This window comes from Canis lupus, chromosome 2 (assembly GCF_048164855.1).
Source record: "Canis lupus baileyi chromosome 2, mCanLup2.hap1, whole genome shotgun sequence".
In the NCBI taxonomy this organism is placed as follows: Eukaryota; Metazoa; Chordata; class Mammalia; order Carnivora; family Canidae; genus Canis; species Canis lupus.
Genome location: NC_132839.1, coordinates 26,875,901 through 26,903,778, shown reverse-complemented (window position 1 = coordinate 26,903,778; position 27,878 = coordinate 26,875,901). Strand labels below are relative to the sequence as shown.

Genomic DNA, 27,878 nt, shown 5'->3' with positions numbered 1-27,878 from the left:
TAAGATATGGATATGTTTATCTACAGTGACAAAAAACAAAATAGATTTTTCTACTTAAAAGCTTTCTTGTGGTAAAGACCAGAAAGGAGGAAAAAACAAAGTATTTTCACCTCCCTCCCAAATTTTCTTGGTTGAAATAAAAAATGCCCATTTCTTCAAGGTAGTATACAAGTAATGGTACATTCACAGGAGAAACTTTCTTGTTACCCAAATCTGTAAAATGACAGAACTTCATAAGGTGACAAATAGTCTAATTTCTTTAAACACAAAGGAAGAACTTTGTTTTATTTTATGCATTTTACTAAACCATTTTTATGGTTATACATAAGAAGAAAATCTCATTGGTTCAAGGAACACTACTACGTATTCAATAAATTACAGGAACCACAATTTGCCTGTCTTTTGATAATAATAAGAAAATGAATAAATAGAAGATTGATGCTTTTAATACATAATTAATATCTTGGCATACAATGAAATTTCACATACAATTCTAGCGTGGGGACAGGAGACTCAGAGTATAGACTCAGTTCTGATTGCCTACCACGTGTACTTCCACCATAATAATGCATTTTCTTCCAATAAAACTACCAAACTCTAGTTAGAACAGTGGCCACTTCTACTGCCTCCCCTGGACCCAGGAGCAAGACTTCTCAATTTAAGTAAGCTGCTCTGAAGTCATTCACCAGTTCCGGAGTAGGTAGGTCACTTTGAAAATTTATAGGATTTTGTATACAAATTACTCATTCGATAAAAGACTCCAAGTAAATAAATATGTGTCTTATTTTAAATGGCTTTATTTTATTAAATTGATATGTCCTTTTGCATGATCTACTATTCCCATTGATTTTACTTAATTGGTCTAGTATTCAACAACAGAGGCTCTTCCATTTCAGTAAAGATGTCAAAGTTTAAGTATGAACAATATTAATATCTGTCACAAAAAGACACTACTCTAAATTTTACAGTATAATCACCTAGTGTGTAAAACTCAGAATTATTGAAGCCAGTGCTTTATGTGCTAATTACAAACTCTTCTTTTTTTTTTTTTTTTTCAAATTCTTCTTTCTTTAGTTTCGTTTTATTTTATTTTATCACATTCTGATAGGCTCAATTCTTTCCTGGCCTCGTCCCATGCCAGTTGACCCCACATAAGCTTTGAATTTCCTCACTAAGAATGGGAATTCAAAACTATTCTCATTCTGGATAAATTCTTGGAGGTTAATATTCCTTTTGGAATTGAATTAGAAACTGGTGTTTGGACTTGAATTATGATTGTTTGCTGCTATTTATAGTCATAGAAGTCAGCTACACTTCATTAACAACAGGCATTACAGCCAGAAGTACACCAAAGTATAGACCAATCACTGTAGGAAACCAATGCTGATATTTAGGAAATATTTGAATAGACCAATCCCATCATTATATGTACCCAAAAGATAATAACATCTTTTTTTTTTAAGTTTGATAGTATGAGTTGTTCAGTATTTCAAAGAGGTATTATTTCTAGGGAGACTGGAATTAATTTTGTTGAATAGGGAAAAAGAATATTTGGGATTAGCTAGAATGGTCTCCCTGTATAAAGAGGAGTGACATATGTAACTTTTTCTATCTTCTGTCTCTCCTAATTTAGTTAAAACCATTAAAACTTTCCAGAGGTCCAAAGAAGGAACCTAAGGATGATCCTTGATTCTTCCAATTCTTTCTTTCCTACCCCAAATTTGGTTTATCAACTAAAGCCTATCAAACATAATTATGAATTACTTACTTCTTCCTTTCCAATCTTACTGCCACTACTCTTCTATAGGTCTACAAAGTTTCTTCCTTGGGCTACTTAACAATAGTCCACTGATTCCCTTGCATCACTCTCTTTAACAAGTTCTTTATCTTTCAAGTGTTAATGTTTTTGAAATTCAGTTGCATATCATCTTACTCTCTCATTCTGTATTTTCTTGCTGGATAATTAACCTACCTCCACCGACTCAAGTGCTCTTACTACAATGGTAATCCTGCAATTTTTATCTTTAGCCTGGATCAATCACTTTGGCTTCAAATATAACTAACTATATAGGTCCCAAAGGAACCTCATCTATCCCACCTCAAACCTACTCCACTTTTTGGTCTCTATCTTAGAAAATAAAATTCCCATCTGTCCAAGTTGAGACAGAAACCAGGGCACTATTCTTGAATTCTTTTGCTCACACCCTCTGCATTTGTCTCTTAAATCTGCTCCTCTCTCTCCACACCCACTGCCTTCAGACCATCATTAAATCTCACCTAGATCACTGTACCAGCCTCCTGCATGGTCTCCCTACCTCCAGACCTGTCCCTCTGCAATTCTGGCTACATTGGAGTGATTTTTCTACAAGTACAAATATTAACATGCTTCTCTCCTGCTTGAAATCCATCAATCGCTTAAAACTGCCCTTAAGATCAAGTTCAAACTCTTACCTGACCTACAAGCTCTTCAAGGTTCCTCTGGAGCTTCATCACTAGCCACTCTCTCTTTAGCTAAGTAAACTCCATTGTTTTTTTTTATTTGTTTTGTTTGTTTTTTAAATATTTAGTTTCTCTCTTCTCCCCTCTGGGCTTTTGGAAATTCTTTTCCCTCTTCCTATACTATTCTTTCTCTCACTCCTTGCCTCTTTGCCTAACTCATCTTTGGATGCCAATCGAGATTTCATTTATTATTTTAACAATATTTCCCTGACAATGACTTCCAAAGATTGGGTTTGTTGGCCCTCTGATTTGCTCTGAGAGCACAGTCTCTACTCAATACAACCATCTTCTTTCTAGACTCCAATTGCTTGTCTCTCTCTCCTTAACCACAATGTATGTTTTTTTTTTTTTTTTTTTTGAGGGCCTCTATACTTTTGCTTACATTGTTCCCACCTTTTTTTCCTGGAAAACTTTCCAAACTACTCTCAACTTCATTCATGTAGACTCTGCAGCTCTTCTTCTAGGCTGTCACAGAATATTACCCTTGATTCTGTTACAACACATAGCTTGTTATATTACAGTTATTTATTTTTAATAATGCCTCTTGGCTAGACAATGAGCTTCAGAAAGGTATATATTAACATACTCATTTTTAGATGCCTGCCACAGTGCTTGGTATGTAGTAGTTCTTAAGTATGTATCCCACTAGAATAATTAAAACAAAGTTAACTCTGTTTCAACTACTCTTACCCAGAATTAGGCAGAAGACAGATAAGAGGAGAACAGTTCATTTTATAAAATGTGAACATAAAAATGTATAGGTTAATACATCTTTGTATTAATCCTGGAAGTATTTTGCCTCTTTCTCCACCCACCCCTCTTTTTAAAAGTGCCATTTAGAGAGCTTCTACTAGCTCTTATATGTAAATAAACTCTTTTGATTTACTCCCTAACTCTAATTCATCCTTGGCAAGAGAAATAGAGCATGAGAGAAAAAAAAAATAAATGAGCTAAAAATATTTTATGAATAATGATCAATTATGAACTTTAAAAGGTAAATTCTATGGCAGAAGTCCAGAGAGCCTTGATTTGAATCCCAACCCTGTCATTTTCTGACTTTGTGCAAACCATTTATCTATCAAGCCTTGGTTTTTCCATCTGTGCAATAATAATAATAATAATAATAATAATAATAATACATACTTCATGCTTAGGGTTATTGTCAGAAATAAGACTTTATGTAAAATATTTAGAATAAAGCGTGATATACAGTAAGCAGTTAATAAGCAGTTTGCTATTATTATTATCTTAAATATTGTTTAATTAATAATTAAATTAATTATTAATAATTAAGAGTTATAACATGTTCCCAGGTTATAAGAAAGGGCCCTTAAGACAGAATATGAGTTCTAAAAGACATTTGAATATTCTAGACCACTTCAGTATTAATATAGAGTAGCTGTCCAAATAAGCATATCCTAAAGGACTTTACATTTCAGAGTTGGTACTAGGTTCTAATTAAGACTTTTGTGTTCAATTGCTGTAACTATGGAAGATTTTATTCCTCTATTTTCACATTTATAAGTACACTGATCTACCCTGTAATGATGGTATGAATCAACTAATAAGTGACTGTTAGGATTTTGAAAATACAAAAATACTAAAGTGACAAATCAGTTTGTAAATACCTAATGTAATTCACTAAAAATATAGCATATTACATTAATTCCCATAATGCCTTCCAATTCTAGTTCTTAACTACGTTCTTGCTAATTTTCTCAAAGGATGTTATAAAAAATTAACTATGAAGTATAAAAAAAAGAAACTTCAGAATCTTCAGAATTACAGCACATCCGTACTGTAAAAATCATTATCATCATTGCTAAAATAAATGGTCTTGTTGAGATTTTAAAATACTAGCACATGTATTTTAAAATCCAATTTTAAAATGTCATATAATAATATTAATAACAATTCTAGCTTAAAAGCCAAAAGGATGATTATCAAAATATTTTGATTTATCCTATGATTTTGATAAATGAAAAAGTATGATTTAGCCATATTTTGAAAGTACAGCCAAATCTTGATTATCTTTAGTTCATGGAGATCTGGATAGCTGGGGGAGTTAAAATCCATCTATCATTCCAGAACTTCATCTTTAGCCTCTTCTCCCACCACATCTTTACCACAGTTAACTTAATGGGCCAGTTTGCATTTCCACTCCCTTTCTTTCTTACTTGAAGAAGGAAATGCCAAAATAAATAAGTGAATAAAAATTTGACAACAAATAAAACATAGGAAGGAAGGGCTAATCTATACACTTGATAAACAATCTCTGAATATCAAGAGTTGGCTGCACATATTATGTTTTCCTTTTAGAATTATAACAGCCTCATTCTCCTTCATATCTTTAAATAAAATCAAGCAGGAGTTCCTATGCCTTAACATTCCTAGTCAGAGTTTCTCTGAGTACCTGAAAGAACCCTGGTGGTACAGGACCTACTGGCATGCCATCTCCTGGGGGAATGTTTCCTAGCACTGGGCTGGGAGCTGCTGCAGCACTCTGCAAAGAATAAAGGAGAAACAAACCTGTATCATTACAGCGAAGGCACAAAACCAAAGACTAACGATAATAGATTGTAGGAAGGGAAGGTTTTCACTCCCCCGAAAAAATACTGGTACTTTCTCCCACTTCAGAGGTAAACCAAGATACAACAGTTAGTTTAGTATATGACTAAGTAACTTGGTTTAAGCAAGTCTTTTAAAAACTTTTTGAATCATAGGATTTTAATAAGATGGTCTATTTGAATGATAAAATGCAAATAATAACATGACAAAAAGATAAAAGTTTAAGTAAATGCTTTATTGAAGGCACAGGCATCTGAAATGACAACATCAATAACAAATATGTAAATATATAGGTAGTAAGTCTGAAAATGGTGGGTACAGAAGTTGGAAAAAAGAACTCTTCTTAGATTATGCTTTTCTGTGTCATAAACATGTACAATTAATTTTCTGCCTATAGGTGGTAACACATTATTCAATTTCTGATATACTACAACTGGAAGCCAAAATATAATTGATAGCAAAAACAGGGTGTGAGGATGAAAACGTAATTAGGAGACTGAATAAAAGAAAAGAATTAGATTTAGACAGATTAGTCTCATATAAACAGATTATGAAAAAAACAGAATGAAAAACTCAGTCTATTTCACTTATAAAATGTTTCATGGAACCCTAGAGCTTCATGAAGTAGAAGTACTACAAATTTTGAGTTAGAATCTTTGTAATCAAATCTAGGTTTTAGATTTAATCCTTATATACAACAGTAATACATATCACTCACTATTCGACAACCATGGGTTTCTTCCTTCTGCCTAGCTAGACATATAAATACTAAGAACAGTCACAAAGGGACCAGAAATGTGCTGAAGAAAGATCAATATGAATCCAACAGTTCTGTTATGAAAAGAACTCAAAACAAATACTGGATCTAGTATATCTTTTGCACTGTCCTTGTCCATATATCAGTGTATTCATTTATACATTAATATTCCACTAGAGCATGTAAAATCCATATGTTTATAGCCTACATTTCCTGGTATACAAATTGATAAAAATATTAAATGTATTTATTGTATAATACAAGCTGTTTTTAATAATGAAGACCAATGATTTTAGTATTTCCTGAGGAAATCTAGATTTAAGTGTCATCATATAAAATGTTGCTTACCTATGAATGCCAAAATTCTAAATTTCTGATAAAGCATATAAGAGGAGAAATAATATATACATATATTTTAAAGATTTTATTTATTTGAAAGAGAAAAAGAGAGATAGTGAGAGAGAGGGAGAGAGCTACAGAAGCAGATTCCCCACTGAGCAGAGAGCCCAACTCGAGGCTTGATCCCAGGACCCCAAGACCATGACCTGAGCCAAAGGCAGATGCTTATTAACCAACTGAGCTGCCCAGGTGCCCTGGAAAATAATATTTCTTAGATATTAAGATGAAACATTAATCTGTTATTCTATTCTATTTTATTATTATTTTTTTAAGTAGCCTCCACACCCAGCATGGAGCCCAATACAAGGCTTAAACTCACAACCCTGAGATCAAAGCCTGAGCTGAGATCAAGAGTAGGGTGCTTAAACGACTGAGCCAACCAGGTGCCCATGTTGTTCTATTTTAAGCAAAAACATGCAATTTACTTAGTTCAAATAACATTTATAGGAAAAATATTTATAGGAAAATTTTTATAGGAAATATTTATAGGAAAAATATTTGATTGAGGTCATTTGACAGTCAATTACTGTCAAGAGGAAGGTGCTCAGTACTAAAAGCTAGACATAGGATGTCACTACTGTTCTAATTAATAATAGGATAGAAACATTTTTGAGATGAGTCTGTGAACCAGTCTCACCTATACTTTTATAGAAATGTGTACTAAAACTTTGAGTAGATTCGGTGAATTACTGCAACTTCTTAGTGTAATTCAAAGATGCTATTTGTCCCTCAATTCTAGTTTCCTAGAAAGCATATAAAAGAACCTTTGTCTCCCCAAAGGAAGTTTGTTTGTATCTAAATTAAAATACCAGGCCATCCTTTTTTTTTTTTTTTCTTTTTGGGGACCACATTGTTTAAAAGCATGTAATATGCTAGCTTTTTTCTTCAAAGTTCCTCATTATATATGCTTCCTATGGGGTTTTTTTCAGCTACTTTTAAACTTATTTTACTTATTTAAAAGTGAAACAAAATGTATGATTCAGATGAAGATTTAAACAATTAAATCTTTAAAATGCCTTCTGAATGTTCATTTCATGACTTTAAAATTATTGAACAAAGTCAAGCAAAATATATTTTGTCAAGAACTTTTTTATGCTCTGTAACATAGCAGTTAACACAGTAGGGGAAAAAAATCCCTGCTATTTGGAAGTTAACATGCTAGTGCAAGAAGAAAGTAATGAGAAGTTCTATGGAGAAAAAGAGAGCAGAGGGCAGCCCGAGGGCTCAAGGGTTTAGTGCCGCCTTCAACCTAGGGCGTGAGCCTGGAGACCGGGGCTCCCTGCATGGAGCCTGCTTCTCTCTCTGCCTGTGTCTCTGCCTCTCTCTCTCTCTGTGTGTGTGTCTCTCATGAAAAAATAAATTAATTTAAAAAAAAGAGCAGAGAATAGGGAGTGCCCAGTAACGGGGGTAGGGATTATAACTTTAAGTAGAATAGTCAGGAATGAATGAATATCACACAAACTAATGGATCATGTTATGGTGACTGATTTAAATATGCCTCTTACTCTATTGTTGAGACTGCCTCCCTATATTTCAAGATGTACCAAATCCTACTGTTTGCACTTACTCCCTCACAGTATTCCAAGAATTCTGTGGAAATTTTTCTTTCTTAATAATCATACTTTGGGCAAACAGTATTCTTAAAAATAGAAAAGAATAGAATAGGAAAAAAATAGAATAGAAACAGCAAATTCTTTCTTGAAAATAGCAAAGAGTTTTATAGCTAGATGATTTATGATTTTAGAGCATGATGATGTAGCTTTCTGGTGTGATAGTAATTTCTAGTCTTGGCCTAAGGTACAAAGTGAAGTGAACAGAATCTTAGTAATTATCCAGTTTCTTTACCTAGTCCAAAGCACTAGTTCAGAGTATTTCTGCCCAAACTTCACTCAGTGGATCACATTTTGTAGCTAAATTATGCATCCATTCTTCTGGGATGTATTGTTAAGGGATAATTCATCCTTTATTGTACTGTGTGGACTCAAGCTTAGAATACCATTTGGTACACTGTGTTAATCATTAATAAATACTAGTCTGATAATAAATACTACAGAGGGACACTAATGGCACTGTAGGCATTGTAAAAGAGTGTATTTTTCAAATCACTTGCTCATTTATATATAGTAGCAATATAAATAATATATGCTTTGAAACTAAGCAAAATGAGAATCAAGTTTTTGGGATTAGGCATTTATGTGGAAGGAAGAAGTACAAAATTTCTTGAATTCATTGCTGCAATTTATTTATTTTTATTTTTTCTGAGAGAGAGAGAGAGAGAGAGAGAGACAGAGAAAGAGCATGAGAGCATGTGTGTGAGCAGGGGTTGCCGGGGCACAGGGAGAAGGAGAGAGAGTGTGTGTGTGTCAAGCAGGCTCCACAGCCAGTGGGAAGATGACTGTGGGGCTTGGTCTCACCACCCTAAGATCATGAACTGTCATTGTTACAATTTCTGGAACTTGTTTCAAGTTTACTTCCAGATTGTGAGAAATTTATCTTTTTTTTTAAAGATTTTATTTATTTATTTATTCATGAGAGAGAGAGAGAGATAGAGATAGAAAGAGAGAGAGAGAGAGACAGAAAGCAGGCTCCATGCAGGGAGCCCGATGTGGGACTCGATCCCAGGACTCCAGGATCACACCCTGGGCTGAAGGCAGGCACTAAACCACTGAGCCACCCAGGGATCCTCAAGAAATTTATCTTTTGACTTAAGGATAGACGGACAGTTTTTGGCTCTAACTTATAAAGTATGTACTATTCTGTAGGGTTGTGACTAAATCACAAAAGAAGGGCAAGTCATTTCATTATATTAAGAACTACTAGAAAGCATCACTTACAGGGAATTTGTGTGAATTCCCATTAGATACCATAGAAAATCCTTTATTATGCAATATATGCATAATTATTTAGGGTTGACTTTTAAAAAAATTCCTCTCATAAAAAGAAAAACATGCAAATATTATGGCTTTAAAATATTTCTTCTAACTAAACTGAATACATAAGACTTCAGGACAAATGTGAAAATACTAATTCATACTAAAAGTGTGTCATCTCTCTACTGGATTATTTTGTATGCTTTCAATACATACTTTCAGATATATATTTTCTAACTGTTCTTAAATCATTTACTTTGTCATAGCCTTAAATTTCAAGATTTTTTGAGAGTGAGAACTTTATTTTTTCTTTTGTATTTCCCCAAGTCACTAATATGCTTTACCTACTTTTTATATATCCAATATATTAAATTTGGTGAGTTATTTGCTTTCCCAAGAACATAGTAAAATGTATTTTAAAGAGTCACCTTGAAATATTTACATGTTGTTATATATTTATCTTTAAGTATCTATGGTCGTTCTCCTGTCTTGGACTTTCCATACTTTTATCATTCTACCTTTAAGAAGGCATAAGTCAATCTGAGCCTCTTCGTCTTTTTTGTGTTGTTTGTTTTTCCCTTCTATAAATGTTCAGCACCATTTACCATTTTTCCCTTTCTCTGAAATGCCATTATATAACTGCATTTTAAAAATATGTTTATTCTTCCTCTAATTCCCTATTTCTGAATTTAAAGGAGAGAGGGGTATACTGTTATTTTTCATTTTATCTTCTTAAACAAAAATTTGAAATAAATCATAGAAGAATTCTTATTTTAATCTCAGTTGTTATCACTAGTGGCCTCTGGTAGAAAAAAATTGTATATACTTTTGTGTGGAGGTTTCAAAACAACAGACATATAATAAAATTTTATTTAAAAATAAAATTAAGATACAACCTATTCGGGCAGCCCCAGTGGCGCAGCGGTTTGGTGCCGCCTGCAGCCCAGGGCATGATCCTGGAGACCCTGGATTGAGTCCCACATCAGGCTCTCTGTATGATGCCTGCTTCTCCCTCTTCCTGTGTCTCTGCCTCTCTCTCTCTGACTCTATGAATAAATAAATAAAATCTTTAAAAAAAAAAAAAGATACAACCTATTCTTAAATTAGCATTTATCAAGATTCTACACATTAAATAACTAATAGTTTTATTTACTAAGAATGTTGGAGAATCAGCTGCCTAATTATACATCAGGGAATCAAGATATAAGTCTGTACTTGGTGCAAATATTTTAAGTATATGTAAAATTGTTAAGGTAATAACTGAAGAACTAACATGGTGACACAATTATTAGAAATAGGAAGACTGATTTAAGGGAAAGGTGAATAGGAAGAGATTGGGCAGGGAGTTGATTTATACTATTAAGCTATCTGTGCTATTTTTAAGTCATATGCAGGGATTCTTTTGAGAAATATTTAAAATGGTGATAATTTATTTCTTGTCTTTACAATTTTAATGCAAAGCATGATTAAATATTTGGCTGTTGCTTGAAGACATATTCTTTATCATACTAAAAAATTTTTCTATGCCTAGTATTCTAAAAACAATTTTCAAAGAAATCAAATTTAAAAAGATGCTTTGCCTTTTTATATTTGACTGATACTTCTGGTTTTTCTTTTAGGAAGTATGATAATTAATCATATATTGATAGTCTCCTTAAACTTAAATCATTAATGTATTTCTGAGGTAAGCGATGTTTGATCATCATGGGTGATCCTTTTAATAGGGCAACGAATTATATTTGTTAATATTTTATTTGGATTTTTAAATCTATATTCTAAATGAGACACGTTTAGAAATGTTCCTTGCTGTATTATATTTTTCAAACTTGAACATCCAGATTATTTTACCTTCTCAAAATGAACTAGATGGCAAACTATCTTCTATCATGCTCTGAAGAAGTTCTGTATTATGGTGTTTATCTGCTTTTCGAAAGTTAAAAAATATGCAGCAGTAAAACTGCCTGAATACAAAGGCAATTCTGGAAATAATTATGGTCATTATTCTTTTTATATTTTCTAAAACTTCTTTTTGCTTCAATTCTGTTCATTTACATTTTTTGCAGAACATTTCATTGAGATTTTTAGTTTTATCCATATTCACACTACTTTCACGTACTTAAAAAAAGTCCTCTGTAGCAGCTGTGAGAGACTGCTAGTAGACCAAAAACATCTGTTTTTCCCTTCTTCCATGGTAATAGAACTGTAGCCAAGCACACAGCAGCCCAACTACATCATATTTCTGTCTCCCTTCTTCTCACCAAGAATTGAGGTTTTTATTAATGGAATGTGAGCAGAAGAGGTATACACCATATCCAGGCTTTGTTCTTAAGAGTTAGGAATGTATCCTACCTATTTTTTAACTTTTATTTTTAAGTAATTTCTACACCCAACATGGGGCTTGAACCTACAACCCCCAGATCAAGAGTAACATGCTCTACCAACTAAGCCAGCCAGCGCCCCATCCTACTTATTTTTGATTAGAGATCTAATTGCTGTCAGATGAAGATTCATTTTCTCTCTCCTAAGCTAAATTAGCATTTTCATCATTATCTTTGCCAGAAAGTGCTTACTTCTTTTTTTTTATTTTTTTGCTTCTTCTACTGTTTTGTTAATATGTTTACTTTTTAAGTTTTTTTATTATCTCTATTTTCATTCTTTTTAAAAAAGGCTTTCTTGTTTATTTTTAAACTTCCCAATTAAATTAGTAAATACTTTATTTTGTCTATTTTTAAAAATACAAAGAATATAAAACTGTGAGGTTTGGCTCTGAATTTACCTTTGATTGAATCTGCAAGGTTGATGTTGATGTTCATGACTTTTCTTCTAAATCATCTCATCAATATAGTTTTGATTACTGGATAGAAACCAAAATTATACTGATGAGATGATTTAGCAAAAACAAAAACAAAAAAACACCACCAACATCAAACCTTGTAGATGTAAGCAAAGCTATACTTTAATTTACAAATGGTTGGAGGCTTAATTTTTGTTTTTGCTTTTGTTTTAGATTTTTATTTATTTATTCATGAGAGAGACAGAGAGAGGCAGAGACATAGGCAGAGGGAGAAGCAGGCTCTATGCAGGGAGCCCGACGTGGACTCGATCCCGGGTCTCCAGGATCATGCCCTGGGCCAAAGGCAGATGCTCAACTGCTGAGCCACCCAGGTGTCCTTATTTTCGTTTTTAATTTCAAACTTTCCCAACTATGTCTAGGTAAGATATAGTGTATAATTTCTACATTTAGGAATTTGTTGAATAGTTTTTTGTGGTCTAACCAAGATCAATTTTCATAATTTCCTATGGATATTTAATAAAATAGTCCACATTTTTATACATTTGTGTAATAACTTCATATTGTCTCTATTTTTTGTCCCCTTGCTCTTTCAAATATATATAATACCCTATAACTGTTTGTCCATTTCTCCCATATTTTTCGTATTTAATAATTACTGCCTTGAATCTACTTTGTCTGAAATTAATATTGCGAGCTCTTCTTTCCTTGTGTTTTTGTTTATTTTACATCTTCCATCCATTTATTTTGAAATTTTATGCTGTATTTGTTTCACTTATGAGCAAGAAAATCCTCGAATATGTAGCTAATGAGATGTCTTTTAAAATTGGGGAAAAAAACCCCAAGTTGTCTTTATCCTAAGTTTTAAAGGTATTAAAAAGTCAAGACAATATCATTTACTTTTCCCGATGAAAAATGAAGCTAGCTTATTACTCTTCTCTTCTATGTCTCCCTCTGACATTTCCTTCAATAATTCTTATTGTAAACATCTGGAGTTTTAGGCATAAAGTATTAATTTTCATCATCTCTTCTTTCAGTAATAATTTTTGCTCTCTCCATTCAGTTTCATAAACATACTTACAGCTTCAAAAATAAAGAACTCCAATTTTATCTATTGTTTTCCCTATCAGTTTCTTAAAAATAATATAACATTTGCTACTTTAGAGTTTTAATTTTTACATTCCTAGTTGGCCAGAGGATACATAAATATCATTTTCCAAATCCTTATATATGCAAATATTTTTGTTGACTCTCATCGAAACTAGAGATACCACTGTTGTCTGGTATTCAATGTTGCAGAAGTCTGATACTGTCCTGATTTTTGTTCCCAGGGATGTAATCTGTTTTTCTCTTCTAGATATTTGGAGAATGTTTTCTTGATATTTATAATTCTCAAGTGCTTCAATTCCATATCTAGGTACTGATTTCTAAATTTCTTGCCTAAAATGATGTGAACCTTTTCAGTGATCATTCCTGGGTTATTTTTTCTAATGCTAGAGAGTTGAGGGGGGAAATGTTTTCGGTTAACATGCATAAAGGAAATATCTGACAAACCCCGAAGGGTCATTCATTGTAAATGTTATTAGTAACCAAGTAAATAGTTAGGATATTATTGGTAACTAGGGAAATCTGCTTAAGAATCTTACCAGGAAAGGGGGCGCCTGAGTGGCTCAGTGGTTGAGCATCTGCCTTCGGCTCAGAGCATGATCCCAGGATCCAGGATCAAGTCCCACATCAGGCTCCTTGCAAGGAGCCTGCTTCTCCCTCCGCCTATGTCTCTGCCTCTCTCTCCGTTTGTCTTTCATGAATAAATAAATAAACTCTTTAAAAAAAAAAAGAATCTTACCAGGAAAGGATCTTCATAAGTTATTGGTGGCATGGGAAACTGGTACAGTTGTAGAAAGCACTTTACATGTATCTATCATGTACTATAAAAAATTAATAAATTTTGACTAAGTGATCCTTCTTTTCAGATACTATTCAAACATAAATTCTCAACTGTGAGAAAAACAGTATGCATAAAATATGTTCACTATCACTATTTATAGTACGAAATATTCAAAGTACCTAAAAATTCAGCAACGATGTAATGGTTAAACAAATTATAGTACATCTAAGTGACAAAACATGATTCAACTATTAAAAATAATGGTTACAAGTGGAATTATTTGGGAAACATGGGAATTTGTTTATGATATAATGCTTTGTGAAACATGCCAAATATAGAATTGAGTGTAGAATATATATATTATAAATATGCAAATGACAAAAATAATCTATAAAAGGCAGTGGGCAGATATATAAAATTAACTGTTAAAATTATATAGCTGATTTTTAAAATAAAATTTCCACAACTTTCTGAAATGTTATATTATTTCTATTTATAACATAAAGGAAAATCATTATAGGTTAAACATACAACACTGCTAGTTTTGTCAAAAGCTATATAATAGGAACAAATGCTAACTTTACTTAAAATAAACCTAATCCCTAAAATTTAAGGTTACAAATATGTGGATATTTCTAACTTAAATAAGAACTTTTATTTCAATAAAATAAAATATAAAACATTTCTATTTTAATACTATGAAATATAAGGTTTTTTGTCTTGGAAAGTTAGATCCTATCAACAACCTAAAAATCACTTACATTATTCCTGGGCATTTGTTTGCATTGATTGCACAAGTTCATTTTTAGCACTATATACTCTACCGCAGTCTGTCCCCCTCAGTTACCCTCTTAGAATGTGGAGAACCAGGATCATTGACTGTTGTGCTACTTTTTAGGTCTGCTTTTAAATCATAAACATATTTTATATGTTGCTTTCACCAAACCTTAATTATCCAAAGAATAATGAATAACCTTCCAAAAGAGAGACAGACTCAGAAATAGCATTAAAAAAAAATCAAGTAACAAAAAACAAACAACAGTGAAGAAGCAGATTCTGGACTCTGACACCTCGAAACATAGTAAGTGATGAAGAGTTGGTAATATAAATATTATAGCTGGTGCTTGCCATACAGAAGAAAAAGAGTGCTTTGGTTGGTAATTTCTACAAAATGCTAACTTTTTCATATGAAAGCCAAGAAACATGGGAAATAAATAGGCAACAGAAGGGACAGGGCTACTTGTGCTAAAAAATGTTCTAAGTGCAAGAGAAATGCAGAGGGACCCTGATAAACACAAAAACTATATCATTCCTGAAGGATACTTTGAGGAGGTAGCCTTTAATTTATTTAGTTGTTAATTTCCAGAACAGCAGCCATGTCTCAGAAAGCAGGTTCCATAAATTCTGTATTCAGCTTTATTAGAAAAGGTAGATTATAAGAAAAAAGAGCTGACCTAAGAGATTTGTTTTGAGATAATTAAGTTTTAGGTGATATCTTTACATCTGTATATGCGTCTCAAATACGAGGCGCTCATTATGTACCTGGGGCTATTCTGAGATTCACAGATTCATTTTGATCACACAAAATTTTTAACTTGGGTGCAATTACTCCTCAAAATGATAATTATGAGTTATTAAGAAAACTTATATAAATAGCACATAAAAATTTCTGTTTAGGGATCCCTGGGTGGCGCAGCGGTTTGGCGCCTGCCTTTGGCCCAGGGCGCGATCCTGGTAGACCCGGGATCGAATCCCACATCGGGCTCCTGGTGCATGGAGCCTGCTTCTCCCTCTGCCTGTGTCTCTGCGCCTCTCTCTCTCTCTGTGACCATCATAAAAAAAAAAAAAATTCTGTTTAAAACATATATGGGGATCCCTGGGTGGCGCAGCGGTTTGGCGCCTGCCTTTGGCCCAGGGCGCGATCCTGGAGACCCGGAATCGAATCCCACGTCGGGCTCCCGGTGCATGGAGCCTGCTTCTCCCTCTGCCTATGTCTCTGCCTCTCTCTCTCTCTCTCTGTGACTATCATAAATAAATAAACATTAAAAAAAAACATATATGGATATTTATGACAAGCATGCTTAGCATTCATATAAGATCAGCCCTCAAGAAGTATTAATTATCTTCATATGAATGTTAGAGGTTGAGTAAGTTATTATTAAAGCAATAAGCCTGCATTATGACCACATGGTTGAACTGTAGGCCTGTCTGTGAACTTTTCCCTTAAACACCCCTCCCTCCCCATCACAAACATTTTAGTCACTTAATGTAACCTTCAACAGTATTTCAAAATGTCATAGTTTAAAGACAAACACAAGAAAAAGATGTTTAGAAATATTAATGTTGTACCCTCTCTTTCACAAGTTTTTAACCATTACAAATTCTAGTGGATTGCCCTACTTTTCCTTTTTGACCTTAAACATGAAAACCTTTGTCTCCTTTTTATACTTTTAAGTATAAAAATCCCTCCTGGGCTTCTACTTGTCTGAGAATCCAGGTATTTTAACTATTCCTACTAGCACCTAGTAAGGGAAACTGAATTATCAGAGTTATCCTTGGAAAAAGGAATTCCCTCTGTGGTAGACAGAATGACCCCCCCAAAGATATCCACAATCCTTTTTTAAAAATATATTTTATTTATTTATTCTTGAGAGACACAGAGAGAGGCAGAGACACAAGCAGAGGGAGAAGCAGGCTTCCTGCAGGGAGCGTGATGCAGGACTCGATTCTAGGACCCCAGAATCACAACCTGAGCTGAAGGCAGACACTCAACTACTGAGCCACTCAGGTACCCCCGATATCCATTCTTTTCATCCCTAGGGCCTGTGAATGCACAAGTCTCTATAAACTGAGAGAAGCCCTGGCTGACTCCATCAACCACAAGAAATTGAATTCTATAAACAGTCTACATAAGCTTGAAAATGGATGCTTCCCAGAGGTTCCTGAGTAGAACTCAGCAGGCTCACACCTTGATTTCAGCTTTGTGAGACCTTGTGAGTAGAAAAACTGGCCTAGTCAACCCAGACTTCTGACCTAGAGAACTATGAGATAATAAACGTATATATTTTTAAAGATTTTATTTATTTATTCATGAGAGACACACAGAGAGAGAGGCAGAGACATAGGCAGAGGGAGAAGCAGCTCTACACAGGGAGCCTGATGTGGGACTCAATCCTAAAACCCCGGGATCACACACTGAGTCAAAGCCAGATGCTCAACTGCTGAGCCACCCAGGCATCCCAAACATACATTATTTTAAGATGCTAAATTTGTGGCAATTTGTTACATCAGTAATAGAAAAGTAATACACCTATACCCCAAAATGACTATTTCATTTTGAAGAATATTTTTCACAGGGCATCTATAAATTGGGGACCTCTAAAGATTCTTAGAGGTTATTGTACTTGACCTGTTGTACAGTATGTATTTGCTAATGTTACATTTTATTAAGTCAACTGTCCTGATTAAAAATAAACAACAGAACAAAATAGGTGGTTGCCGGGGGGTGGGGGGGGGAGCTAGGGGGATGGGCAAAATAGGTAAAGGGGATTAAGAGGTACAAAATTCGTTATAAAGCAAAATAAGTCACAGGGTTGAAAAGCACACCAGAGGGAATACAGTCAATAATATTGTAATAACTTTGTATGATGACACACAGTAATTACATTTATCATAGTAAGTACCGAGTAATATATAAAATTGTTGAATCACTATGCTGTACACCTGTAACAAATATAACAGTGTATGTCAACCATACTTCAATAATAAATTTCACACACACACACACACACACACACACACACACAAATGTCCCCTAGGTTAGGTTTTGTGGTTTTCCTAGTCTCACAGTTATTTTAATGGCTTTGAAGCATGTTGCATGTGAATCAGTTTACTCCCCTCCATAGTAGGGAAGCATAGCAAGGGCAAGAATGTAAAAAGCAGTATCTCTTCTTCAGTTATTATTGCCTGCCAGGCTCCAACTCTGACTTCCTCTTCTCTACAAAGAAATGGCTCCTTAACTGTTAACTGCAGGTTCCACCAATCCCATCTAGACTCTAGCCAAGTTAGCTCCTAGGTTGAGAAAATATAAAGACAACTGAAACCAGAGATTAGGAGTCACCATGATGCCTATTCTAACCCTGCACCCTGATGAAAGTAACTAGGATCTGGCTTCAATCCTTATGGCAAAAGATCCATTTCTAACTTCCATTTGCTGAGTTTCCAGCTCCGTTCCCATTTAACTAGCAGCTCAATGTCTTAGAGACTAGCTAGCAAAAACATTCTGCTGAGTTCTTTCCTCATATTAATTCTGAGAAGTATGCTCTGCTACTGAACTTCCACTTGCACAGCTGAGTCCTATTTGCAGTTGCATTCCCTAGATACAGATAGTTCACCTGCTTAGATTTCCACCCATTATTTCTTGCCATGCACGCTGCATAACATTTGCCACCTGCACATTTCCATGACGCATTCTATACCAACCTAATGATGATCATTTGCACATACCACTATGTGTGGCCTACTACTAACATCCAAGATCTCTGAGGCAGATCTACTAACCTTTCTTGACTTCCTCTCAATGGTCAGCTGTAGGATCGCTCTAAATTGTTTACTCTGTCATCCTAAATGGCCCTGTCTTAGAATCCAAGACACATGTATTTTGATCCCATGACCACAGAATCTCTATTTTTAAGTTCTTTTGAAAACAGTTTTTGTCACAGGACAGATTACAGTCATGGAGGTACAGCTCTGTATCAATAATATGAATAATTTTAATTTTTGGTTGTGTGTTTGATTTTTCCAGGAAGAAGGTAACCATTACATACTTGTCTTTTAAAAAGTCCTATCATTTCTAAGTCACTTAAAAAGTTTTGCAAAAGGCATATCTTCTCTGAAATAGATTATTTCTTTTGAAACTTATAGCTTTGGTAGGAAGAAATTTGAAGTCAATAATTCTCAGTTTTCTCTTTTAATAGCATTATTGGCATGGACTTGAAACAACATGCATCTAGCAAAACAAATTTCTAAAAGTTCTTAAATCTTATCTAGAACAAATAGCTAAATATTCTTAAGCAGAATCCCAATAGGTTTAAAAAAAAATTTCAAGTTATTTCATGACATCACAATATTTTGGGATGATTTCAATACTAAGATTAATTTTTAAAGCTTCAAATTTTGTCTTTAATTATTTAAAATATCTTTAGAAATATTTAAAAACTACTATTATTTAGTTTTATTTTATTATTATTTTTTTAAATTTATTTATGATAGTCACACACAGAGAAAGAGAGAGAGAGAGGCAGAGACACAGGCAGAGGGAGAAGCAGTCTCCATGCACCGGGAGCCCGATGTGGGATTCGATCCCGGGTCTCCAGGATCGCACCCTGGGCCAAAGGCAGGCGCCAAACCGCTGCGCCACCCAGGGATCCCTATTATTTAGTTTTAAAAGATACTAGTTACTCTTTTCTTAAAAGTGGCATAATAGATGAACTTTAAAAAGTATAAAATGAAAATAAAAATAAAATAATAAATGGAAATACTTGTTTACAGAGGCTTGAAATGGGAAACAAGGGCTACCTTTCTAAATCTTTTTTAATAATATAAAATATACTTCTGCTTAATTCTGTTAGTGGGATGGAAATTATTTAATTGTGTCCATAAGGCAAAACAAAGCAAAACATTACTATATATTAGCAAATATAAACATACAAATTAAGGGATACCTGGCAAAGGATGTTTTTATATCTGTGTAATGTTTTGGTGGAAAGGTCATCTAAAAAAATGCCTTTACAAAGATCCCAAAGATAATACCTATAAAAATACAGTTAATTAGACTAAAAAAATAAGAAACAGCTAATAATTGGTACTCTCCATTTAAACAGAGAGACAAAAGTTAAAGAAAATCATACTAGAAACTTGCTTTCAAATAGCAATCAATCTTATGAGACAGTGGCTGAGACACATTTGGCCAAACTTCACCCACCATTTCTTCTAACCTGCTCTACAGTAATCACTGATGTTCACCAATCTGAAATCTGTAAAATATTTAGTCATCAGAAAAAGATGGTTAACTACAATTTCAACATAAAGAGGAAAACAAATATGCCAAATCTTATATCACAAAGGGATACCAGGCTCTAGAGAATGCCAACACACCTCAAAACACTTGTAACTCCTCTTTTACAACTATCTGCCTTCAGATGCTATGCCATATTCTTTTGGGTATTCTCAAGATAAGGAATCTCTATCTTTTAGCAGTTAATTTGCTTTTTGGAAGCAGGCAAAATTCATTTGGCATAGTGTTTTGTAATAGTGGATTTTAAAGAAGGATAAAAAGATTTCAAATTAAAAAAAATTAACAGGAGAGCTTTTTCATATAAAATTCAATTGCAGGAGACCTGGGTAGCTTGGGTGGTTGGGCATCTGACTCTTGATTTCAGCTTAGGTCATGATCTAGGGCCATGAAAAAAAAAAAAAAAGGAAAGAAAGAAATTCAATTGCAAAAATTTGACATTTTTTAAAGTGACCACAGGATTGAAATGTTTTAGAGTTTTTAAATATTTTTATTTATTTTAAATTTATTTTGTATTTTTGGAAGACTTTATTTTTAAGTAATTTTTATACTCAACATGGGGTTCAAATTCATATCCAATGAGATCAAGAGTTACATGCTCCACTGACCAAGGCAACTCCACTTTTCATATATTTTTAAATCAATTTTCTTACTTCCTTATTTTCATTCATGAGTGCATTTTTCATTCCAACAAGTACTTGTGCCTACTATATATCTGATACTACATCAAGTAAGCCTTATTCTTGTTACCAAGAGTTTATAATCTTAGAGAAGAAATATAATTACACACTTATTTATTTACCAATGTGATAAATGCTAGAAGAAAAAAAAAGGGCAAAAATGAATTTTGGAGGGTTACAGAGTGTTTTCTAGAGGTAACACTTAGGCTAAGCTAAAGAAAGAGTTGGTGATAAAGGGGCAAGAAAGAAAAAGTGAGGCAACAAAACTAAAATATTATAAACTAGGAGAATTAAACACTTGACAGGATGAGCACTGGGTGTTATTCTGTATGTTGGTAAATTGAACACCAATTAAAATTATTTTATTAAAAAAAAAAAAAAAAGTAAAGACCCTACAGTGACCAAGAAAGTGCCAGAGCATAAGAAATAAGAAAGGTCAGTATGCCTGAATCATAGTGATTCCAAAGTGTCGTGTTAGAAGATGATTTTAACTTATCAGAGGATCAATATGAATTGATTAAAGAGTTTTGAGGAAAAAGCACATGATCAACAGATTTATTGTTTTAAATAGATAATTGTGATAGCTCCCTTGAGAAAATGAAATAAAGGGAGTGAGGGGAGGATGTCTTCTGAAGTCATGCAGCTATAGGCTGAGCTGCTCAGGTAGCAGTGGAGAAGAAATGTGGAGGGATAAAAAATATGTCTCAGGGATGCCCAGCTGGCTCGGTCGGTCAAGTATGCAAATCTTGAGTTGAGCTCCACGTTGGGTAGAGATTACTTAAAAATAAGATCTTTAAAAAACAAAACAAAACATATTTCAAAGTTTAAAACTGCCAGGATTGATAAAGGCAAACCAAAAGTGAGTATGGTAGAAGGACAGGTCATGGGTGACTCTAGGATTTCCGACATAAGCATTGCTCTAGTGCAGTGAGACCACTAATACTGAATGCACATCAAATGTGGAAGAAGGACTGAAAAAGAGGAAAGCATAAATTCACTTTAGAAGGCATGATATGTTAAAAATGTTTAGTAACAATTCAGTTCTCAGTGTTTCCAGAAAGGAAATGCCACACACCCTAACATTTATCTAACCATCTTATTGATCTTATATTTTAAGCCCATTTCTTTTAAGTCCTTCTTTTCTATTTTTCCTACATTACAGGAAAACAATCGGCCACACCTTAGTTACAGAATTTTAACAATATATACCTTCATCAGCAAAAGAAGAATAAAAATTTATGATTTTTATAACTCCTGTATAAGTTCTATTTTAGGACCAACCAAATTATGGTGATATTTTCTATGTTCATACTAAAAATACTTAGCCTTAAAGGGCCAGGCCTCTTTTTCTCTTTTGTATCTGTAGCATTTAATAGTTCCTGGCATGTGGTCAGTAAAAATTGGAAGGATTGAATCAATGCTATTATGAGGACATGTCTTGTTTCTGGCTAAAATAAATGCTATGTCATTTATAGAATTAATAAGTATCTTAAATCTAAAGTAGCTTGTTTTATTTTATGTCACGTAAGAATATCAAGTTCCTGGAAGACAAAATGACTAAAGTCAATGTAGCTGATTCTTGCTTCACTATTTTCTAAATAGGCTTGGATAGTTTTAAAGGACACTGAAGTAGAATAAATTATATAATCTTCATGTTAGCATTCACTGTAGGTGAATCAATGGTGCTATTACATAGGAAATGTCAACTTATTTTTAGTATCATTTCATCTGAATAGTAATTTGACTACTATAAGATGACCACATAATTCATTTTCAAGATCAAATTCTAATATATGGTTGCCAATCACATATAACCATTAAGTTAACTTCATTTTAAACACCATTTTGAAAATGGAGCCATAAAATAATCATTTCTTTCATTGTGAAATCAGTATCAGTGATTATTCAACTAGGTAAGATTAGATGTTTTATCTACCAAAGTAAAATTTAAGCCAAAAAGCATTGGTAGATACAAAGGTCTTTACTTAATAATAAAAAGAACAATTTACAACAAGCAAAGTTATAATGTATCCTTAATGTACCCAACAGTGTAACTTTAAAATACATATAGCAAAACTGACAAAATTACAAAGAGAAATGAACAAACCCATAATCACAGTGAGAGATTAAGAGACTTCTCAAAAACTCATATATTAAACAGACTAAAAGTCAGATTCAGCCACAATTAATAAGCTTGATTTAAAGGACACTTAAAGGACCCAGCACCCACAAGTAGATTCTTAGTATATTCATAAAAACTATCAAAAAATCATAATTTATAAGGTATAGCTAAAGCAGTATTTAGAGCAAGTGCAAAGTTTAAATGTGTATAAGGTGATGAAAAGGCTAGAAAAATTAGATGTTCTGGATTTATCCCTGAATAGTAATAAATATAGGGAGCTTATTGTTTGTGTTCCATTTGAAATTTACAAACAAGGGGACCTGGGTGGCTCAGTTGGTTAAGCAGCCAACTCTTGGTTTTGGCTCAGGTCATGGTCTCAGGTTTCTGGGATTGAGCCCCCAATTGAGCTCCACGCTCAACAGGGAGTCTACTTGAGGAGTCTCTCTCGCCCTCTCCTCTGTCCTCTGCCCCTCTTCCTGCTCTCTCTCTAATAAATAAATAAATCTTAAAAAAATAAAATTTACAAACATACTTATTATGTTTCTAACTTGGACTTGGCAGTTGCCAGATACAGTTAAGTAAGTGGAAATGTAAGATTCTATTCTTAAGTTTATCGTAGAACAGAAAGAGAAATGACTATTTCATACAATAAATCAAGTATAATATAGAATGGTAAAAACATAGCTATGGGGTAAAACCAACCATACTGTGTGGTTTCTAACCCCTGAAATCGCATTAAAGTGAAAAGTAAAGAGAAATATCTCAGAAGGAGACAAGTGCCATTTAGATAGGGAGAAAAGTTATCATAAGTTGTAGTGTATTGCATTGTCTTGGTAAAAATACTACCTATTCTTCATATGCTTGTGAAAAATATGGGTATTTATGCCTAAGCAGATGCATTGTCACCTCTCCTTCAAACACTAACTCCCACATACAGTTCATGTTAAGTTGATCCCCAGAGTATCCTCATCCTTCTCTTCAATACCCAGGAGACTAGCATCTCACGAAAGACACAGGTTATTCAGAACACAACTTATTGAATAGGAACTCACATTAAGAAGAAAACAACCTAACATTGGGGTTATCTTCACAAAAGGCTGAATCTTAAAGAAAAGCTAATATTAGATGGAAAGGGATAATAACAATAAAAATAATTTGGACCAGAATAAGAACATGGGAAAATGCACAGAGCAAACAATGAATTACAAAAGAATTATAGAAGATGGGAAACTATTTATTCCCTCCTTGGTCAACAGGGGACAAAAGAATTGTATATACAAGATAAGAACAGGTACTAGGAATTCTTGAACACCAAGGCAAATTTGATTCAATGAGTGATAGGTAGTTATTTTATGTATCCAAGATATGAAGCAACTTAATAATATGATGATATTCATATTTCTCCCATAGTAAAAAGAAGGAGGAGGAATAAGGAAAAATGGAAAGCAGAGACAAAGCATTTAAAATAATTCAGGCTTTCAGCCTGGAAAAATGAATGGCAGAAATAGCAATACAGAGAAACTAAAGCACTTAGAAGAGAACCTGAGAAAGAAACAATTCATTCAGGTTTCAGACAATATAGCACTATGAGTTAAAACACATACACACACACACAGACACATACCAAAAAACAGAAGAATATGGATCCTATGTGATGTTAGTCAGTTACTGAAACTCTGTACAATGAATGGTTCCTTCTTCAGAAATTGTGTATAATATTAGTACTTACCTTTTAGAGTTGTTGGAGGAATACTGAGTTAACTTAACTCTTAACCAACTCTTATCCAACTCTTAAGTTGGATAAAGCAATTAGAACGTCTGGCACCAAGTTAGGACTTACCAAATATTAGCTACTGTTACCATCATTATTTATTTCTAGTTTGAGTTGATATACAAATAGAGATGTCAGACAGTCCAGTGGGAAAGTACACAACGGAAACATGAATGAAAGGACAAAGTAGAATAAATATTTTTGGTATTTTTCCCATCTTTATCCCATTGTCATTGTCATAGTTAAGTCTTTCATCTTCTTTTACAGAAGACTGGTACAAGAGTCCCCTGTTTCTCTTACATCTCTTTTCCTCTCAAGTCCACATTTTAGGCTGTCACTAATTAACCTTTTATAAGCACAAATGTGCTCATATCACTTCTTCACATGAAAACTAAAACAATTGAAGATATATCACTTCCTATAGGAGAAAGTCTAGGCTACTCATCATAGTGTAATGTATAATTTAGGATTATTTGAGTGTTTTTCTCTCATTGAAGTAAAAAAAAATTCTCAGGTGAAGGAGCTTTCCTTTATTAATCACTGAATTTCCTGTGCTTAGATACATGGAAGGTGTTAAAGTTGCTTTTACTCAAAGCTACATAAACATTTATAATGGTAATTTTATGGCACCAAGCAAACATTTGCAAATAGTAGGCTCTCATAGAAGAATGTTGAGGGAATAAACCAGAAAGATTTAGAAGGCAAGAGAGAAGACAATTTCAAGTGGACGGTTACAAATGTTGAATGACACACTGATCAAAAAAATAAGGGAAGGAGAAGAAACTGACTTTCAATTCAACTAAAAAATCAATTATGAGCTTATAGTTCAGACATTGCCAATGTAAATACAAATGAGACGTGATTACAGATCTAAAGGAGTAAATATAAAGTGAGAACTAGACACACATAGTAATAAGAAGAGATATTCACAAAGAGTCCATCCTAGTTATCTGGAGAAGGCTTCTTGGAAATGACTATTTTGGAACTTAGTGCTGAAGTAAGTAAGCATTCACCAGGCCAAGAAATATAATTACAATAAAGTTGTAGTGTGGAAGCCAGATTACAAGGTATGAAGAAGGATGATAGTTGCTAAGAAATAGAGGTAGTAGCTACAGACTACTCATTTAAAAGTTTTGGCTAAGAAAGACAGAACAAATAAAAAAACAGTTAAAAAGAACAAGGTAGTCAAGTGGGTTTTGATCAGATGGGGAAGGAATTCAGGATGACAGTAAATTATGAGAGTCTCTAAGAGACAAAGAAATTCAGAGCACAGTCTAACAAGGGAAGAAAAGCATCTCTTCTGAGACTGCAAGGAAAGATGGGATTATCATCACTATCTGTTAAAGAAAAAAGAAAATAGTTGAGGTAAAAGCAGTCTGTCATACAGCTCATTCCAGATGGTCTGGCTCTTCTCTGTCAAAAAGAATATGAAGTTATCACCTGTTATTGAGAAGAATTGAAATTGAGAGCATTTAGAAAGGAAATATTTGAAAAACTTGCTATGAAGAGTAAAATATCAACTAATGAGTGAAGGGTAGTATTGGCAAGTATATAAATGGCCAAGAGAAGGTACTCTCGAGAAAGTACACTTTTAGGACAAAGTCCGTTTGATAAAAAGGATGTTCCTTAATACAAAGAAACAAGTAGTAATACAGTCAAAGCCAAATCTGAAAGGTTAATAGGGAACTTTATAAAGTAGTGCTCATTAATGTTTGCTTTAAAACTACCACCTTCAAACTACAACCTCACTAGTTTAAATTTTTAGTAATTGATTAATCAATGATGCACATAGTTGACATTGGCAATAATTTTCTAACTTTGAAGTTTTTTTCAAAGGAAAAGTAGATTATAGATATTGTAATCACTATAGTAGCAAAAGACAAGACAAGAAAAGAGAAGTATACCTAACAGTGGAGTAGTGGAGATAAAGTAAAATATCAAAAATCAAATATTAAAAGATTAGAAAAAAAGGTCAAATTAACAAGAGGGAAAAATATTAAATGAGACAAACAGAAAACAATATATAAGACAACACCAAAGTATAGATCATTACACTAAATATAAGCCATCAAAACACAGCAATAAAAGGACATAGATTTCAGATAATAAAAAACAAGATCCAGAACATGCTTCTTCAAGAAACGTATTTTATATACAAAGATATATATAAGCTAAACACAAAGGCATCAAAAAGGACATACCTGTAAATATTACCACAAGAAAGCTGGGTACCTATATAAATATCAGATGAGTTAGACTTCAGGACAAGGAATATCAGAGATAAATAAAGACAGTTTTATAATAATAAAAGAGACAATGGACCAAAAAGAGCAACAATCCTAAATGTATATGCATCTAATTAATGAGCTTCAAAGTACATGAGACAAAGATTATCAGAACTGAAAAGAGAAACAGACATATTCACAATTATAATAAATAGAGATTTTAACACTTCTCTCTTAATTAATTGATAGAATAAATACACAGAACATCAGCAGGGATATAAAAGACTAGAATAAATCTATATATTAACTAGATCTAATTGAATTTATAAAACACTACACAACATAGCAAAATATACATTCTTTATAATGTGTATTTTTGAAATAATTAATGTGTATTTTTGAAACATTCACCAAAATACACTAATGTGTATTTTTGAAACATTTATGTGCTGGGCCATAAAACAAGTCTCAATAAATTTAAAAAGATAAAATACAACTTATGTTACCTGAACACAATAAAATTAAATTAGTAATTAAAAAGATATTTTAAAAAACCTCCATACATTTGGAAATTAAACATTCTTCTAAATAATATATGAGTAAAAGAAATTATTTTATGAACAATTAGAAAGTATTTTATACTGAATGAAAATAAACATACAATGTATCAAAATTTGTGGGATGTAGCTAAAGCAGTGCTACAGGGAAAATGCATAGCATTAAATTTTATATAAGAAAAGAAGATGTAAAATCAATAACCAAAACTTCCATGTTAAAAAGCTACAAAAGGTGGAGCAAATAATGCTTAAGTAAGCAGAAGGAAGGATACAATCAAGATAAAAGCAGAAATCAATAGAGTAGAAGACATTAAAAAAATATATATATATATATAAAACCACAAACAGGTCCTTTGAAAATTCAATAAAATTGATAAACTAGACTCAAGAAAAGATGGAAGATATAAATCATTTTTATAAGATGATAGTAATAGCTATCCTATTGATGTGAAAAAGGAGTATTATGAACAATTACATGCCAGTAACACTGATAACAGAAGAAATGAACAAATACCTTGAGAGAAAAAAACAATGACTGTAGCTGGCCTTAAAAGAATTAGAAAATCTAAATAGCTCCATATTTAATAAATAAATTGAATTTTTAAAAAAGATTTTATTTATTTATTCATGAGAGAGAAAGAGAGACAGAATGTAGACAGAGGGAGAAGCAGGCTCCTC

General features: G+C 33.2%; 1 protein-coding gene across 9 annotated transcripts in view; it reads right to left on the bottom strand.

The window, feature by feature from the left end:
* The window catches only part of SSBP2 (single stranded DNA binding protein 2), a 302,263-nt gene that overhangs the window by 76,463 nt on the left and 197,922 nt on the right, over positions 1 to 27,878 (bottom strand). For 6 of the 9 annotated variants that reach the window (XM_072793451.1, XM_072793462.1, XM_072793414.1 and 3 more), the window contains one exon: positions 4,913 to 5,002. The exons of the other annotated variants lie outside the window; for them this stretch is intronic. In XM_072793451.1, the coding sequence (XP_072649552.1) occupies positions 4,913 to 4,948 (36 nt within the window). In that variant the 5' untranslated portion in view covers positions 4,949 to 5,002. The remainder of the gene's footprint in view (positions 1 to 4,912; positions 5,003 to 27,878) is intronic. 9 annotated transcript variants of the gene reach the window in all.